This window comes from Sapajus apella, unplaced genomic scaffold (assembly GCF_009761245.1).
Source record: "Sapajus apella isolate SASKATOON/1434 unplaced genomic scaffold, GSC_monkey_1.0 scaffold2, whole genome shotgun sequence".
Taxonomy (NCBI): Eukaryota; Metazoa; Chordata; class Mammalia; order Primates; family Cebidae; genus Sapajus; species Sapajus apella.
This window is the reverse complement of record NW_022436942.1, coordinates 1,956,340-1,974,710: the sequence shown is the minus strand read 5'-3', so window position 1 is coordinate 1,974,710 and position 18,371 is coordinate 1,956,340. Positions and strand designations below refer to the sequence as shown.

Below are 18,371 nucleotides of genomic sequence, written 5' to 3'. Positions count from 1 at the left end.
TTCATCGGGTTCTTTTAATACAAGTAAAGGGGAAAGGAAGGACCATTTCTAAGTTTTGATATTCCAAGGGTTAATGGTGAGGTTGATGATAGTATGTCTTCTCATTGATGAGGGAGGAGACTGGCAAATAGTGGAAAATAACAAGTTAAATAGCTAGGGTTGGGCCAAATTATGGGTTTTAATAAAAATCAGGCATATTGAAATTTAGATTGGGGTGGCAGAAAAAGGAAGGCTTTAAAAGTTTTTGAGCCAATGGATGACATCATACAAGTTCTATATAAAGAGCAGTGGTTTCAGGATTGGAGAGAATATCATCAGGAAGACCCACTTGAATGCTAGTAAGTAATGTTACTAACAGTACCATAAGGGCCTGGACTGATGTCCTGATGGAAGTGAGAATGAAGAATAAGGTGGAATGAGAGAGTCTTTGACAAGAGTTTTTTAATGAACCTGAAACAGGAAAGGGACAGATTAATTAAGCCTGCTTCCCAAACTTTCTGACTGGAAGAAATGTTCATGTCATGGACAGCAATGGGGTTGTTAGAAGATTAGCTGTAGGGGAAAAGTTATGCATTTACCTTTGGGCATAATTAAACCCAATTGGCCCTCCATATTCATGGGTTCTGCATGCACTGATTCAAACAACTGTGGGAAAAAATTGTCAGAAAAAATAATACATCAATAAAAAAATGATACAGGTCCTTTGTAGGGACATGGATGAACCTGGAAACCATCATTCTCAGCAAACTGACAGAAGAGCAGAAGATCAAACACCGCATGTTCTCACTCATAGGCGGGTGTTGAACAATGAGAACACATGGACACAGGGAGGGGAGCACTACACACTGGGGTCAGTTGGGGGGAAATAGGGGAGGGACGGTGGGGGGTGGGGAGCTGGGGAGAGACAGCAAGGGGAGAAATGCCAGATGTAGGTGATGGGGAGGAAGGCAGCAAATCATACTGCCACGTGTGTACCTATGCAACAATTTTGCATGTTCTTCACATGTACCCCAAAACCTAAAATGCAATAAAATAAATAAATGGGGGAAAAAAAAAAAAGACCAGCCTGGCCAACATGATGAAACCTTGTCACTATTAAAAACATAATATAAATAAATAAATAAAATTAAAAAAAAAAAGATACAAATAAGAACACAATATAGCAACTATTTATATAGCATTTATATTAAGTATTACAAGTAATCTAGAGGTGATTTAAAGTATATAGGAGGATATTTGTAGGTTATATGCAAATACTACACTGTATTATATTAGTAACTTTAGCATCCACAGATTTTGGTATCTGAGGGGGATCCTGGAACCAATTCTCCATGCATTTTGAAGAACAACTGTATGAGTTACCTGTAAAATGTTTCAGTTGAAATGTTTAGAAAACAGCTAGAAATATAAGAGTGGCTGTTGGATGAAAAAACAAAGGACTAGGAAATTTAGGTGTGCTAGTCTTTTTGGGTATTGCCCAAAGCCATTGGAAAGGAGCTGTGTGTTCCACGACTGGCATGCACAGCTTCTGATAGAGAAATCTGAGGAGTTCTTAGTATGCATGTTGACTGAAATTACTTTAGAAGTAATTTTTCTCCTGGTGATAAAAGGCATGTAAGGCGATTTTAGGAAATTGAAAAATGGAAAAAGGTGTGAAGGAAAAATAAAGATAATCATTAATAGCACTTTAGTAAACAAGATTTGACTAATGATACAACTTTCCTTCTGCTTGTTTTCTTACGCATATAAAGGGATAGGAAATATGTATGTGTTTATGTGTGTGTATAGGATCATGCACTATATATAGCTTGCTTTTTTTTCATCATGATAATTTTCCCATGTCATGAATTACTGCTTGCAAGTGCTGTTCTTAAAGGGCTGCATTATTATTTATTATTTGGATTTATCATTATTTAATTGGCACTCTATTGAGCATTTAGATAGCTTCCAAAATTTTTTGCTCTTTTTAATATATTATAATAAACATCTGTGAAACACATACCCTTCACCTGCTATGGTGACTTAGATATGACTTCTGTAAGCAGAGACCTCTGTGTCCCCAGTACCTAGAAGGTTACCTGGACATAGTAGTTGCTTAATTAAAAAAAAAAAAAAATATATATATATATATATACATTGATTGAATGAAAGAAGACTTTCTCATTCATTATTCCTCTTTTTTTATTCTGATTTCCTGTGTATCCAGGGGCCTCTTATTTGGTTTCTTGTATCAGTTTGGCTATAATGAAAGTATCGGTTTTGAATGACGATAAACAGACATTCCTATTTCTGTCACAGTTACATTTGTCATTCTATATTAATGCATCTATATCCTGATTTCTGTTGAAGCTTCGTTAATGTTGTTTGCTTCTAAGCAATGTAGCTACTTACTGATGCTGATAAAAATAAATTTCTGAACCTGTAAGACTGAGGATTAGGCCTAGGTTGTGGTAAATTGGCAAGATAATGAATGCCACCCTGTCGAGATCCCTCTGAAGAGAAAAGTCTGCTACCTTTCACCAGGTAGAAACTCCTGGCATTGCCACATTTTCCAGTTTGAATCCCTGTGGTACCCTGAAAAGACAGATGTTTGACTTTTTTCAGGTAATATTTTAACATATTTCAAGATGCAAAGGCATCCTGTCAGACGTTTTTCTTAAGAATTTATTTTGTTGCCACTCAGAAGTTAGTTTTCAAAAGGAATAAGTGTGTGCAAAGATTCATGATAGTGGTGTAGAGAAGTTTTTAAAATAAATGTGCATCTTTACCTATGGTAATAAAAGCACATTATGAAGAATTTTTAGGTCCAGTTCACAGATTACTGGTGTCTGGGTAGAAAATTAGATAATTTCTAATTTGATTGGGGGAAGTCTAACAGAAAAACTTTTTAACTGAGAGATCCAATTTGAAACAAATTGGATCTCTCAGTTAACAGCACTTTAGTAAACATCTTTTTAACTGAGAGATCCAATTTGAATTTCTGTGCTGGAAGCTTCTATCGAACTTTACTTAGGTCAGATCTAAGACCCTCTGTCTGTCAGTCCACCATTACCCTAACAATAGTAGAAATTCTTTATATTACACCTAGGTCATTTTTTGTTGTTGAACTTTTTTTTTTTTCCCCTCTAGGGGAAATCATGGAAAAGCTGTATAGGAAACACATTTCCCACATGTTCATACAACACACAGTGATTATCCACTTACTTCCTAAAGAGTTGTATTTGGTTATGGGGTCTGATCCCAGTTGTCCAGGGTTTAGGTCAGCTATTGAAGATTAGGATATCTGGGTACCTCTTACTAGAGTATCCATTCCTGTTCTCACTTCATTCTTGGGGGCAGTATTCAATCTGGTATGGCCTCTGTGTTATAAAATGTTTCCCAAATTGTGTTTATCTGAAATGCGAATCCTAGAAGCAGCAGCATGGTGTAAATTGCCATGTAAAAAAGATTCCAGAGTGAAGAGCTTGAGAAGTTCTGTTCCTTCCTTCATAGGTTCAGATGTTTAACTGAGTAGTTTTCAGTCATATTTTACTCTTAGAACCTCTTTTTTCCTCAGACTTAAGAAAATGTTTTATAGAACAGGCTTGGACAAAAGATACTTTATATCATTGCTTTGTTCTTTAAATTTTAGTTTGACTCAATTTTAAAGTTTTGGATTTTGTTTCTGTTGTAGGTTTTAAGCTTTTCTGTTAACCTTTATTCTAAAATAAATGTTACTCTCCTAGTCTGAAATCTATACATTGTTTCAGTAATGAATTCATTGCGTAAGTTTCCCCATCATTCATCTAAAGGGAATACACGCCAAATTATTTTTTTAATTTTGACTTGTGTCACATATGAGAATATAAAGTATATCTGTACAATAAAGGAAAATGAAACATCAAAGTGTCTACCACAGGTTAAGAAGCAGAACTTGGCTGGGCATGGTGGCTCACACCAGCACTTTGGAAGGCAGAAGTGAGAAGATCACTTGAAGCCAGTAGTTGGAGACCAGCTTGGTCAATAAAGAAAGACCTCACCTCTAACAACCACCACAACAAAACATTAGCCAGGCACGGTGGCTCATTCTTATATTCCCAGCTACTCGTGCAGCCTCAAACTCCTGGCCTCAAGCAATCCTCCCACCTAAGCCTCATGCTCTAGTGAACATTGTTAGGAACTGTCTCCTAGCCTACATGTGTGGCAGTATTTTTACAGTATTATATACTGTAAAAGGTAAGTATATATATGTATATATATACCTATATATATACATATAGGTATATATGTATATATATACCTATATGTATATATATAGCTATATATATGTATATAGGTAAGAGGGGGATTGCTTGGTCATTGGGCATGTGCGTGTTCAGCTCTATTGAGTAGCATCAAACTGTTCTCCAAAGCAGTTTGTACCAATCTATATCCTTACCAGCAGTGAATAGTCTTCTTATTGTTCTTCTTCCTCAACAAATCTAGATATTGATAGCCTTTTAGGTTTTTGCTAAACTAGAATATGAGGTGGTATCTCTTTGGGGTTTTAATTTTTATTTTCCTGATTAGAATTGTATTTGAGCATCTTTTATTAGGTTGATGGGCTATTTATGTTTTCTCTTCTGTGAAATTTGGTTTTTGCTCATTTTAAATATTGTTGTTTGTGTTTTTCTTTTTGATTTGTAGGAATTCTTAATGCATTTGAGACTCATGTATATTGTTTAGAATAGTACTTGAAAGAAACAACTGTGTAAGAATAGCTATCATTGTATTACCATTGTATTTAATACTTTGTTTTTATGTGTTACAATTATCTTCTGCTAGTTTGTGGCTTATTTTTTATTCCATGATGCTAATTTTTAACCTAATATTCTATTATTTGGAAAATACACAATCTTGAATAGTCTACATGTTCATAACCATGATATATTCATGTTGCGTATGTTCTGTGTCATAACCCATAACTTTCAATCTTTTGTTTTGTTTTGTTTTGTTTTGAGACGGAGTCTCCTCCTGTCGCCCAAGCTGCCCTGCAGTGGCATGATCTTGGCTCACTGTGGCCTCTGCCTCCCAAGTTCAAGCGATTCTCCTGCCTCAGCCTCCAAGTAGCTGGGATTACAGGTGCCTGCCACTATGCCTGGCTAATTTTTGTATTTTTTAGTAGAGATGGTGTTTCATCATGTTGGCCAGACTGGTCTCCAACTCTGGACCTCAGGTGATCCACCGGCCTCGGCCTTCCAAAGTGCTGGGATTACAGGAGTGAGCCACTGAGTCTGGCCCATATATAGAGTCAGGGTCTCACTTTGTTGCCCAGGCTGGTCTCAAACTCCTGGGCTCAAGGGATCCTCCCACCTTGATCTCCCAAATTACTGGGATTCAAGGTGTGAGCAACCATGCCTAGCTTGAATCTTAAACTAAGATTTTTGTTCAGTCTTCATGATGTTATTTGTAATAAATAACTTGCTGACCAAACTGTCTATGAGTTACTTCCTTTAGCTTAGTAGAGAGATCCTAATTATTTTTTGGTAGATTTTTCTGCATACTGTAAGGGTGACAAAAGGGACATATTAACAGTGTAATTGTAAAGGTAGCAATGATGATAATGATAATGATAATGATAATTTCTTCAAATTGACCCTTATCATGAATCAGGTACTGCGCTAACTGCATGACATATATTAAGTCACAACAGTCCTTTTGATCTATGAGAAAACCAAGGTACAGACAGATGTAGTTAACTTGTCTAAGATTACACAGGCAGCAGGAATGGAATTAGGGATTCAAACTCAGTCAGACTAGTGGCAGAGTTTTAGAAGTAGATTCATAGATATTGTCAACTTGGTATCTGAAGAAATACTAATTCATTTTTAGTTTTAAAAGAAACATTCATCTAAAACTTTGTTTTTTAAATGTGATGATGAGGGAGTGGGAAAATACGTTTTCAGTGTGGTTGATGGGATCTAGTACTTTTAAGGCAGAGCAAAACTTGGAGCTGGAGTTGTCTAGTGGAAGTGTATAGTGGATCAGGCTTTCATTATGAAGAGTTTTGGCTCCTCATGAGTGGTTGCTGGCCTCTGAAAGATTTCAGAAAATTCATAGCTTGTAATTGAATCCCCCATATGCCATATGCAAATTGAATCCCCCATATGCCATTTGGAGGACAGTTAGTGGAGAATGGTTTTAAATATTCCACAGAGGACTCCAGTTGGCTTTTAAGCTTGGATAGTTACTGTCCAGTTGAGATAGAGCCATTCTAAAAGACTACAGCTATTTGGGAAATGGCTAGCCATATTTGAAATGTGTCTACTCATTAGCTTTATTTTTGTATTTTTTTATTTTGAGACGGAGTCTCGCTCTGTCACTCAGGCTGGAGTGCAGTGGCACAATCTCAGCTCACTGCAGCCTCCGCTTCCTGAATTCAAGAGATCCTCTTGCTTCAGATTCCCAAGTAGCTGGGACTACAGGTGCATGCCACCATGTCTGGCTAATTTTTGTATTTTTAGTAGAGACGGGGTTTCACCATGTTGGCCAGACTGATCTCAAACTCCTGACCTCAAGTGATCCACCTGCCTTGGCCTCTCCAAGTTCTGGTATTACAAAGGCGTGAGTCACCATACTCATTAGCTTAAGTTTAAAAGTATTTTCCCCCCTCTGAATCTTTTATTTTGGATTTTAAACACTTGTTGGTTTATAAAGCAATTTTCATTAGGTTGCTACTACTGCTTCAGCTTCTTGGCTATTTTTAGGGTTTTCAGTCAGCTGTGGTTTGTGTATTTAGCTATAAGTAAAAATAAATAATAAATTAAAGTCATTGCATTTACTGTAAAAATTGTAGGGTTAAATGGCTAAGCAAAAAGAATGAGACCTTATAGCTTCTTATGCATTCAGTTTTGTGTAGAATTAGCACAGTGTTGGAATGACCATGTATAGGAAAGGTAGTACCGAGGTGATCCACTGTAGGGTATTATGCTGATGACTTAGCTGGGGTGTGTACATTAGTGGAAAAGTTTAAAAACTTTGCCATGGGATTTAAATATTATGCTTCTTTCCTCTATTGATTTCCCCTCAAGGAAGGACTGGGAAAGTAGCTCTTTTCCCGTCTTTATATGGTCATAATAAAGGATTGCAAATTAATTAGCTGCATTCACGGCACCACTCAGATTGAATTCCATATTTGTCTTGGAGGGAAGTCCAGACTTCTGCCTGGGGTAACTGAATCTGCTTTGTGAAACTGGGTGCAACTTCCGTGTATTCAAGGGTGGGATGATCTTGTCAACAGCCAAATGCCTTACAAGATGTAAGTTACTTAGAAGAAATTATCCTCCTAAATGTGGTTTGTTTTTGATGTTTCTTTCAAAACCTCTCCTCCCCCAACACACACAGTGCAGCAGAGAAAAGCTGCACCTGCCTGCTACTTGGCAATAGATTCTGCAAGGATTGATTGTAGCCATTGTTTTCTATGTGGGTTGGGGACAGAAAATTGCTCTTTAACCTTTTGCGGGGTCTCTGATAAGTACTGGAAACCTTGGCAGTTAAATGTGGACTGTAAAAGAATCACATAAACAAATACTGGAAAAACAAAAATGGACTCATAGATTAGAAAGCTGAAATGCATGATTTTCTACACTAGCTTCTTTGGGGCCCTGATGGTGTCAGAAAGAAACTTACTGGCTTTTTAATTTTTTTTGAGATCCTCATGACCTTTATACTATGTTGACAAAGCCAGTTTGTTTTTGATATTTTTTCTTCCTTATTTTGTATGTTTGTCTTTTATTCTTTTAAACAAGGGTGGAGATTTTCTACTTTGTTGATCCCTGTGAGTGGCTATGATTTATTTTATGGAGAAGGTCCAGTATTGGAGGCAGAATGGGAGGGGTCCTGTACTGGGAGCTGAATGGTGGCTCCATTTCTAAATGTGTGACCCTAGACAAGGCTTGCCAACTTCCTGAGCCTTAGCTTTTTAATCTTTAACTTAGGGATATTAACACCTGCCCACCTACACATGGCTTGGGAGATGAGTATTGCATAGTGTGAAGAGTCCTGGGCTAGTGAGTGTGACAGGCTTGTTTTAGTTTTATAACATTTAAAACATATACATCTTCTCTGAGCCCATTTTTTCTATTGCAAAATGGCAGTAGCATTATGTACCACTTCTTAGGGCTAATGTGAGGATCAAAACCAAATGAAATAACATATATAAAGTATTAAGCACATTACCTATGACATAATTAATGTATAGTTAATTATTATGAATTACTTATTTTTATTATTGTCAGTAACATAGAGTGTTAGCAGTTAGTAAAATTCTGGGTATGGAATAGAATGATCAGATTTCTAGGTTTTGATGTTTGGTACTATAGCCTCACTGTTGAGAAAATCTGGAAGTATAAGGAGGTAATGGTTAAAAGATAGGCAGAATTTTCTAATTTCAGAATAATAGTCATTAACAGCAGGACTTTGTCTAGATAATCTACCTTTCTATGCATTACTTTTTATCTTTGTTCAAATAAAGGTAATGTGTTTTAAGGAAACAGTATTGCTGTTATTTTATAAAAATTGAAACACAAGTCCATGTGCTTTATGCCCATGTGCCAGCACCAAGGACTTACTGGCTGCTTCTCTCTGATGCTTCTGTTAGAAATGCGGTTTTTGGAGCTCAGATAAAAGACACTACGTAATTTGTAAGAAAAAAGAGTGTCCTGTTGGAGTCTACATGCCGGTAATAGTCTAAATCTTAAGTAACAGGAGGTTACCTGTCCTCTCCATTGTTTTTAAGAAATGATGGTGAGGATCGTTGCTGATACGGTTTTCAAATCTGGGGGGAAAGATTACAGAATAGTGTAAAAATCACCTGAGAAAGAACTCTTTTTGCTTGTGCATTTTATCAAGTCACTACAATCTAGCCAGCAGGTAGTTACCATCTGTACTATTTGGCAGTGACCAGAGAAAACAATTTTATGTATTTAATAATTTATCATGTTCACACATACCCACATTTATTCAGTACCTACTGTGTGCTAGGTGCTGTGCTTGAAGCACATAAGCCATTCATGATGAATACATACTATTGTTTGATGCTGCAGTTTCTATGTTATCTTGAAAGACAGAGAAATATTAGAGTACCTAAAATTTGCATTTCTAAAATCGTCACTTTTATACTTTGAAGAAGGAACTTGTTACCTTTATTGTACATTAATGATTACTTACTCATATAACTCACTATGTTTTCTTTTCTCTACTTCCAAACCCAAGAAAGCATTCTAACAGTATCTCAGCTAACCCTGCGTGGGTTCAGTCATATCCTGCTAGACCATTTTAGTAATCTCATAATTACTATAAACCTCCCTCCCATTCTTCCCCGCTTCCTCCATTCCTCAAATGTTGCTAGCAACTACCAACTCTACCTTCCTGCTTCAGCAATTAATCTAAAATGTAAATTGGACCACATCATTTCCAGACTTAAAATCTTCTAAGTGGCTTCCTTGTCACTTTTCAAGGTAGCATCCAAATTCCATGGCATCACATTCATGGTCCTTCTCAATCTGGTTCCTCCTTTCCTGTCCTCCCTCATCTGCCACTTTCTTTCTCCCCACCCTCATACAAAATCATTTACAATTCCTTGCTCTCTCACACTACTAAGGCCTTTTGGTATTTTCAGCTACATCACCCCATCATTGTACTTTGTGTTGTTCATTTGTTTTTATGACTGTCTTCCATGATTAGACTGCATCTTTTTGTTTGTTTGTTTGTTTTTTGTTTTTGTGATGGTGTTTCATTCTTGTTGTGTAGGCTGGAGTGCAGTGGCTCGGTTTTGGCTCACTACAACCTCTGCCTCCCAGGTTCAAGCGATTCTCTTGTCTCAGCTTCTTCCCATGTAGCTGGGATTACAGACGCCTGCTACCATGCCTGGCTAATTTTTTTGTATTTTTAATAGAGATGGGCTTTCACTATGTTGGCCATGCTGGTCTTGAACTCCTGACCTCAGGTGATCCACCCGCCTCGGACTCCCAAAGTGCTGGGACTATAGGCATGAGCCACCATACCAGGCTTGATTAGAATGCATCTTGGAGGCAGAGATTCTGTGTTACTTAACTTTGAATTCTACCCACATATCATACTACCTGGCACATAGTATGCATTCCCTAAATGTTTCTCAAATAAATAAATAAATGAGGGATGAAAGATACTCCCATGTTGTCACAGTGTACCATTAAAACATTTGCAGTTCTTACTGTATTATACAATATCTGTAAGCCAGTTTTATAAATCCAATAATCATGATATGGCTAAAAGGGAATGTAGATATCTCATCCATAAACCCAAAACCAAAGAGACTGAATAACTCAAGAGCACACAGCTGACTAGCAGTGCCTCAGGACTAACCTGGCCTGGCTGCCTGATCCCCTTGCCATGGATAGGCCGAACAAATTGAAATGTGTGTGAGACTTAATATAATGATACTTAAATCATTTATTTTAGCTTTGGGGTTTTTTTTAAACTTCATTATGGAAAAATTTAAGTATATAGAAAGTAAATAAAAAAGTAAACTGTAGCCCCCTGTGTACACATCACCAGCTTAAACAGTTAACAAAACATAACAAATCTTGTTTCATCTATACCCACACCTACTCTTCTCCACATTATTTTGCAGTAAATCCTTGATGTTGTATTATTTCATCTGGAAATATTTTAGTATGTATAGGACATGTTTTTAAACTTCTAAATATGAGTCTCTCTGATATTGTGGGAAGTCATAACTGAAATAAAATAATGAAGCCCACTGAAGACAAAAGTGCAGATACCTGGCAGCCTGTCCCTGTGCTTTCTCCTCCATCTGTGAAGCTGTTCCCAGGACCACTACTTCCACTGAGCCCATCTCCTTAAAATTCCTTTTGTTCACATGCCCTGGTGAGAGTTGTGCTTTATTATTTAAATTCTGCAAGGTGGAGGTGCAAGGAAGAAAAGCAATGGTGATTATATGAATGAGAGTAGACACTAGTTAGTAAAAAGCAAGATACTCTACGTATAAGGTTAAATAGCTTTAAAAAATGATCCATAAGAAACTTTTAAAATTCCTTGGATTCTTTGTCATTTCTGTTTTATCAAAATTACAGTATGAACTAGTAACTGAAGTTTATATATGAATTATTGCAAAATACACAAAGTTATGGATACAAATACAAAGAATATTCATGTATCTACTGCATATCTTTACCAAATCTTTTATTTTGCCCTGTTGCCTCAGATTTTCTTTAAGTAACAAAACATTGCAGATAAAGACACCTTGGTAATCCTTCCCTTTTCTCCCTCCCAGGAATAACCATTACTGAAGATGTAGATTTATTGTTTTCATGCATGTATAACCTTACATTGAATAGTGTCTTGCCTTTTATGAAGTATTTTACCTCTTTCGTTTGATCTTCATAATTCTTAAAGTATTTATTTCACTTCTAAATATGCACAAACCAAATTACCCCAATTTCACTTAATACAAAGCTATAAGGTGTAAAGTGAATTAGTGTTTCATGATTTACAGTATATCATCTCATTAGAAATAGAGTCCTGAGGCATGTGTGTGAAAACTTCACACCCTGCTTTGTTTCCCTATTTAAAGTACCAGTAATTACCTTTAAAAAGTATAAAGCACTTTGGGAAGCTGAGGTGGTAGCGTCCCTTGTCCAGGGGTTCAAGATTCGAGATCAACCTGGGCAACACACACGACTGGAAGTAACCTCAAGAGGGTTAGTCTTTAACTCCCTGATTTTAGTGAAACTGCCTTAAAACCAACTCACAGGTACGTTTTCTGTTCATTTTCAAAGGAAATACTTGAGGAAGAAAAAGCTGTCTATCCTCCTTGAGTAGTGTTTTCTGGAATGACAGGTAAATCATGGAGATGTCTTATCTCATAATTCTTTAAAAATTAAATAACTGTGGAGTTTGTATATAATTTTAAAATTTTAAAGCAGATTTTCCACTCCACTCCTGATCAATTTTTCCAGCCATTAGAGCAGTATTTTTTGCTTCTTGGGAGGAGATACAGTGTTCATCCTGTTTATTCAAGTAAAACTAAAAAAAAAAAAAAAATTCCCCTCCTTAAAAGAAAAGTCTAGAGCTGGTAAAAATTTCTGACTCAGTAATTTTGGAAAGAATTGCCTCTTTCCACAAATAGATGAGCTTACATACTAGGTCTTCCAAGTGGACTAGTAAATTTCCATGATGTCAGGAAACTGGGTGGAGTTTTTAAGGATGCAAGTCCAGTGGAATAGGACTTTTCAGGTCATGTATAAGGAGAGTAGGATCAGGTTCTGGTTTTGAATAGCCTATAAGCCATGAAGCATGGGGATTTCCCATTGGGTTAATTTAGTGCTGGGCACAGTTTATCCATATGACTGGAGTAGCTGCTGCAAGAACAATTAAGGATCTTATAGGATCTCTGCCCTTTTATTGGGAGGCCATAAGTGTAGCCCAGCCTTGATTTATAAACCAACTTGACATAATCACTGTTTTTCTTCACATGGACTTCTGAATAGCTGTCACTGAATTTTGATTACTACCAGGCATTTAGTTAAGCTAGAGCTGAGCTATTCCATCTATTAGTTTTTATTGGGCACTGCAGCCCACACTGAGCCCTGCTTGTATCAGAAAGGCCACCCAGGCTAATCGTTTATATGGGTTAGTCTTAACTTTTTTTTTCAACAATTTTATGGGATCCTAGCATGCTCATATTCTCTCTTTACTATGTGGGTCTCTTCCTACTATCGTATTGCCTGATACATTGACAGGTGCTAGTGATGTAATTATTTGATTGGCCTTACCTAAAGCCAATGGAACTATTAGCTTAATAGGCTTCTTCCAGGTTTGTCTTTATTTGGTCACCCTGAAAGCCTGTGTGTCTTGCAAACACTACCTACTAGGTATGTTGAATATCTTTGTTTTCTATAATCAATAATGGACCCTCTGAGTTTGGATGCAATTTTTTAAAAGGATTTTAAAAACCTTAACTCTCAATTTGAATACTTGTCTCCTAGTTGGCAGAAATAGCTTGGCAAAGTAGCTATAGACAGCCCTGAAATTGAAATCAACTGAGGCTGGATAGTGTAAATCATGCTTTTCCTCTTCTCAAAAGATGATACCAAATCAAAATCTCCACAGTAATTTAAATTGAACTTTATAAGTAGATTTCTAGAATTCACATGAAAAAGTATAAGAATTTGGAGGATAAAAAAGGAAAAAGAACAGGGGCCTGCCCCACAGATGTCAAAATACAGACAGTCCCTGACTATGATTTTTCAGCTTTAGGTTGGGTTTATTGTGATACAAGCCCATCAAGGTGGTCCTTGTGATTTCTGCAGAATGTGCCTCATTTTCAGACCATCATAAAGTTGAAAAATTTTAAGTTGGGGAATGTCTCCTCTGCTGCCACTATTAAATGCAGTTTCTACTTAGCGATGTTTTCAACTTAGGATTGGTTTATTGGGATTTAGCCCCACTGAAAGTTGAGTGACATCTTTTTATTATACAGCTGTGAAAATAAAATGATTAGCTGTGACAATAAATGGGTAGATTAAATGAACAGAGTCTCAAAATGGACTGTTTCTGGTGCAAAAGCTGTATACTTACATTCATGCTTCTAAGTCTTAGTGAACATATTTTTTTCCCTTAGTTTTAAAAAAATGTTTGCTGGCTGGGCACAGTGGCTCATGCCTGTAAACTCAGCACTTTGGGAGGTCGAGGTAGGTGGATCACCTGAGGTCAGGCTTGGCCAACATGGCAAAACCCTGTCTCTAAGGAAAAATACAAAAATTAGCCGGACTTGATGGTGGGCAGCTGTAATCCTAGCTACTGGGGAGGCCGAGACAGGGGAAATTGCTTGAACCTGGGAGGCATAGGTTGCAGTGAGCTGAGATCATGCCACTGCACTCCAGCCTGGGCAACAGAGTGAGACTCCATCTCAAAAAAAAAAAAAAAATTTTTTTTTTACTACATTCTTAAGTGTAACTCTCTAGTTTTGTAAAACAGTGAGGTGGTGATTTTTCCACAAGATTTATAATGGAAAGAGATGAGAAAAATACAATTTATTATAAAGAACTTATGCTTTCTAGAACAACATACTCTAAAAAGGGAAGCTTACACATTTAAAAAATAAAAGTCTGTTGAGAGACCATATAGCTGAGGGTTCTGAGCTTAGGGAGACAGGTTCCATTTATTGGCTGTAGATCTTTGGGATGATGACTTAACTAAGCCTACTTCCTTATTTGTAAATGTGGAAGCACCTACTTTATAGAACTATAAAGATGAAAGAACATCATGCATGTTAAACCTTTAGTTCTGTTTCTGACACAGAAGCATTTGATCAAAGTTACCCATGGTTATTATTTTTACTAAAAAGACCTTTAAAAGTACTATGAAGGGTTTCTGTTTCTAAATTCTAAGATATATAGTAATCATGAACATTTCAGAAAGGAAATGTTATTTTCAAATCAGTTTCACAGTTTTCTTGAGGGAGATAAGTAGTTCTTCCCTTAGCAAAATAAGAACTTTTGATTATGCAATGAAAGAGAATCAGAGAAAATCAGTACTGATTCCAGCTACCTTTATTTTCTGTGAGAAATTGAGCAAGTTACTTGCTACAGTGGTGTTTTTCATTTTTATAGAGAATAAATAAATGAATTAGGTTTGAATTTCAGTGGGAAATAATTAGGTTAGATGCAAGAACTCTCTGATTGTAAGGCTGCCAAGCAGATGAGAGGGACTCCATTGTCACCATTAGGAGACTGTGCCAGAGGAGCTTTTTCTTTTGGACCTCCTGAGGCTACTTCAGGGGCCCTGGGAACCCATCTAGATGCACCTTAAACCTGGACTTCAACCCTGACTCCCTGTGATGGCATCTTTGCCAGGATTCTGGCTGCTATTCAACGTTGGTTAATCTTCCTGTTCATATAGAAAGCATTCTGATACTTTTTTCCCTATTTCGATAAGTGAATGAAGAAGGCGTAAGATAGACAACACATATTTTAAATAGTCTGAAATAACTGCATAGATTTCTAACAGATTATAAAACTCTTTAAAAAGTGTATGGAGCGGTTTGGCAAGAAGGGCAGTTTGAATCGGGGAGGAGCAACACAGCCTTGTCTTTGTTACAAAGTTAGACATGTTGATCATTTTAAGTTTCTTTGAAACAAGGAATTCTAAAACCATTTAAGATTTACTAAGAATAAATAAGGTGATAATGTAAGAGAAGGCCAGTAATTCTCTTGAGTTGCCTTTAGGAAGCTACAGATTTATTTTTGGCTTTAGCTTTATTTAACTGACTCTGGTCATAAAAAGTAGGCATGGGTCATAGAACAACAGCTCTCCAGTGAGGCAGGGTTCACATTCCCTGCTCCAGTGTTTTCCAGTTGAAAGGCCTCTGGCAAATAACGTGTTTGAGCCCCAGTTTCCCATTTCCAAAATGGAAAAATAGTACCTACCTCATAGAGCTGTTGTGAAGATTATATAAGATACAGTGTACTGCCTGGCACACAGAAGGTGTTTTATAAATGGTAGCCATGATGACAACGACAGTGGTAATAAGGACAGAGATAAGGATAATGCTTAGTTGATTTCTAGACAATCATGATCTAAGCTGGGAAGTTTTCTGTCAAAGAGTAAATTGAAGCTGGGTGCAGTGGTCACGCCTATAATCCCAGCACTTTGGGAGGCCAAGGCAGGTGGATCACCTGAGGTCAGGAGTTCAAGACCAGCCTGGCCAACATGGTGAAACCTTGTCTCTACTAAAAATAAGCTGGGCGTGGTGGCGGGCACCTGTAATCCCAGCCACTTGGGAGGCTGAGGCGGTAGAATTGCTTGAACCCGGGAGGCAGAGGCTGTAGTGAGCCAAGATCACGCCGTTGCACTCCAGCCTGGGTGACAGGGGAGACTGTGTCAACAACAACAACAAAACAACAACAAAACAAAGAGTAAATTGACATTAATTTTTAAAAAGAAATGATATATGCTGGTCCAAATAAATAAACAATGAAGTCTTAATGTCACATCTGAATAACAGAAAATCTTAGTTTGGAAAATGGTTTCTACTTACATTCTCAACTTTTGAGTAGGGTGACAGCAGCTTTGGTTTGATCCTATTGATTTATAGGAAAGTGTCTACTTCTAATATAATAACTATAGTTCCTGCATAAGCTAAATCACACTTTTTCTTCTGTTGTATAAGTTGAAATTATTTAAATATTGGCGTTATGGTATGATGTCAGCTATTTAAAATAATTACATTGTTCAATTATAGTCAGAATCTCTTAAAGAATGAATTTTTCAATAGAAAAGTGGGCAACAGTCTTAAGCAGCTTATAAAAGAAGAAATAGTTAACTAAAATATATAAAAACATGCTTAAGTCATTGTAATCAAAGGAATGTATAAGCAAAACTAAGTTTTCTTTTAACCTATCAAACTGGCAAAGATTAAAAAGATGGACATTGCCTAGTGTTGGTGCTCTCATATAACTATTGATGGCCAATTGGTATTGTCTCTCTGGAAAGCAGTCTGGCTGTGTATATCAGAATTTTAAATGTGAATGTTTTTTGATTCAACAGTTGCCCATCTGGAAGTATACATACGGAAAAGAGAAAGAGTACATAGTCTGTGATCCTTGATGTTTATTATAGCATAGCTAAAAATACCCCCTAAAAATGGAAACCATCTAAACATCTGTTAATGGACGTTAGTTTAAAACTATGGCACTTAACAGAAGGTGCAATATGCTTGATTGCTTAGTTTAAGAGAAACTAGGGTTCAAAAGCTGGCTTCACCACATCTAGCTGTATGATCTTGGGCAAGTAACTTAATCCAGCTAAGTCTGTTTTCTCTTCTATAAATTGGTACATGCTTTTTAAGGATATCATGAGGATTAAGTGAGATGATACACATAAAGCACAATGTCTATCACAAATAACTCATTATATGTTAGCAACTATTATTACTATGTGCTCCTTAAAAAGGATGAAGTAGATCCATTTGTATTAATATTGAACACCTTTCAAAAATGCAGTTTATGTAATAGCTTATGTGAGCCCATTTGTATTAAAACTCTCTCTCTCTCTCTGTGTGTGTGTGTGTGTGTGTGTGTGTGTGTGTGTGTGTGTGTGTGTGTGTGTGTGTGTTTATGCATTAAAGTTTTGGAAGGACATAGCAATAGTTAACATTTAATGAGTACTTGACTGAGTCTTAGGCACTATTCTAAGGGCTTTAACACATGTCAATCGGTCACTTGATTAAAATTAGTTAATATGTTTTAAGTGTTTGGAACAATATCTATGCTTTGTAAAACACTCAATAAACATAGTTATTAATTTTTATATACTGTCATTATCTCTGTTTTGTAGATAAGAACACTGACACCCTGAGAGTTCTCACAGTTCGTAAGTGGCAAAGCCAGAATTTAAATCCAGGGAGTGTAACTCCAGTCTCTTACTCAACAGTTAAAACTGGATATTATGGGAGGTAGGATTGTGAGGTCACTTTCACTTTGAATTTGTATACTTTTGGATATTTTTACATTTTTACATGCAACATTTTACTTTTACATATGGGGCAGAAGATACATCCAGTTTGGAAAGAAAATAGTGCATTTTTATATTTTAGAAATATTTTTTCACCTCTGTTATTAACTACCTATGGCATATTCTAGAAATATGAATATATGTACACTTAAGTTTGCCCTCATGCTTAGGGTCCTGAACAAGGAGTTCCCATGACCCCATACACTGTATAATATTTTGAGAACCAACTTTGGGACACACAGCTAACGCTGCATTTAGAGGTAGAGTCCCAGGCTAAATCTACATCACTGAATGGTGATCAACTTCTATAATTGAAATCTTAATAGCTTTCAGGAAACCTTTAGTCATAATATTCTGGTTTCCAGCAAGTTTGGGATGAAATTGTCATTTTTTGGTCATCCGAAGAAAACAGGCAGAAGCCAGTTGTTTGATCCACAGTTCTGTAATCATAAGATAGGAAACAGTGACTTAGTGTTAGATACGGACATCAGTGTTAGATATGGTCATCAGAGTTAGGGCTAATAGATACTACATAATCTAGGACTCAGCCCTGGCTATCAGTGTTCTGATATCCAACTTTGCTGCGGGGGTAGTACAGTGTCCTGGAGTGGGCACTGCACTGTGGACTCTCAGCTAGAATGGGAGCTTCACCTGAAGGTTAAGTGATATGGTCTGATCCAAGCTTTTCCACTAAATAGCCAAATGTCTTTGGGCCTCATGTCCGTAAAATGAGGGAGATGGACTAGATAATATAGTCTCTCTCACTTAATGACAGATAAGATAGTCTGTACATCACTTAATAGTGACCAGCTTTTGTAACTGAAATTGAATTCAAG

General features: G+C 36.8%; 1 protein-coding gene across 5 annotated transcripts in view; it reads left to right on the top strand.

The window, feature by feature from the left end:
• Positions 1–18,371, top strand: part of STK38L (serine/threonine kinase 38 like) — an 80,313-nt gene that overhangs the window by 19,248 nt on the left and 42,694 nt on the right. Inside the window, exon 1 of one of the 5 annotated variants that reach the window (XM_032283878.1) lies at positions 17,139–17,476. The exons of 3 other annotated variants lie outside the window; for them this stretch is intronic. In XM_032283878.1, coding sequence (XP_032139769.1) covers positions 17,470–17,476 — 7 coding nt within the window. In that variant the 5' untranslated portion in view covers positions 17,139–17,469. Of the gene's footprint in view, positions 1–17,138; positions 17,477–18,371 lie in introns of those variants that run through there. One more of the 5 variants, XM_032283867.1, reaches the window with a different exon arrangement.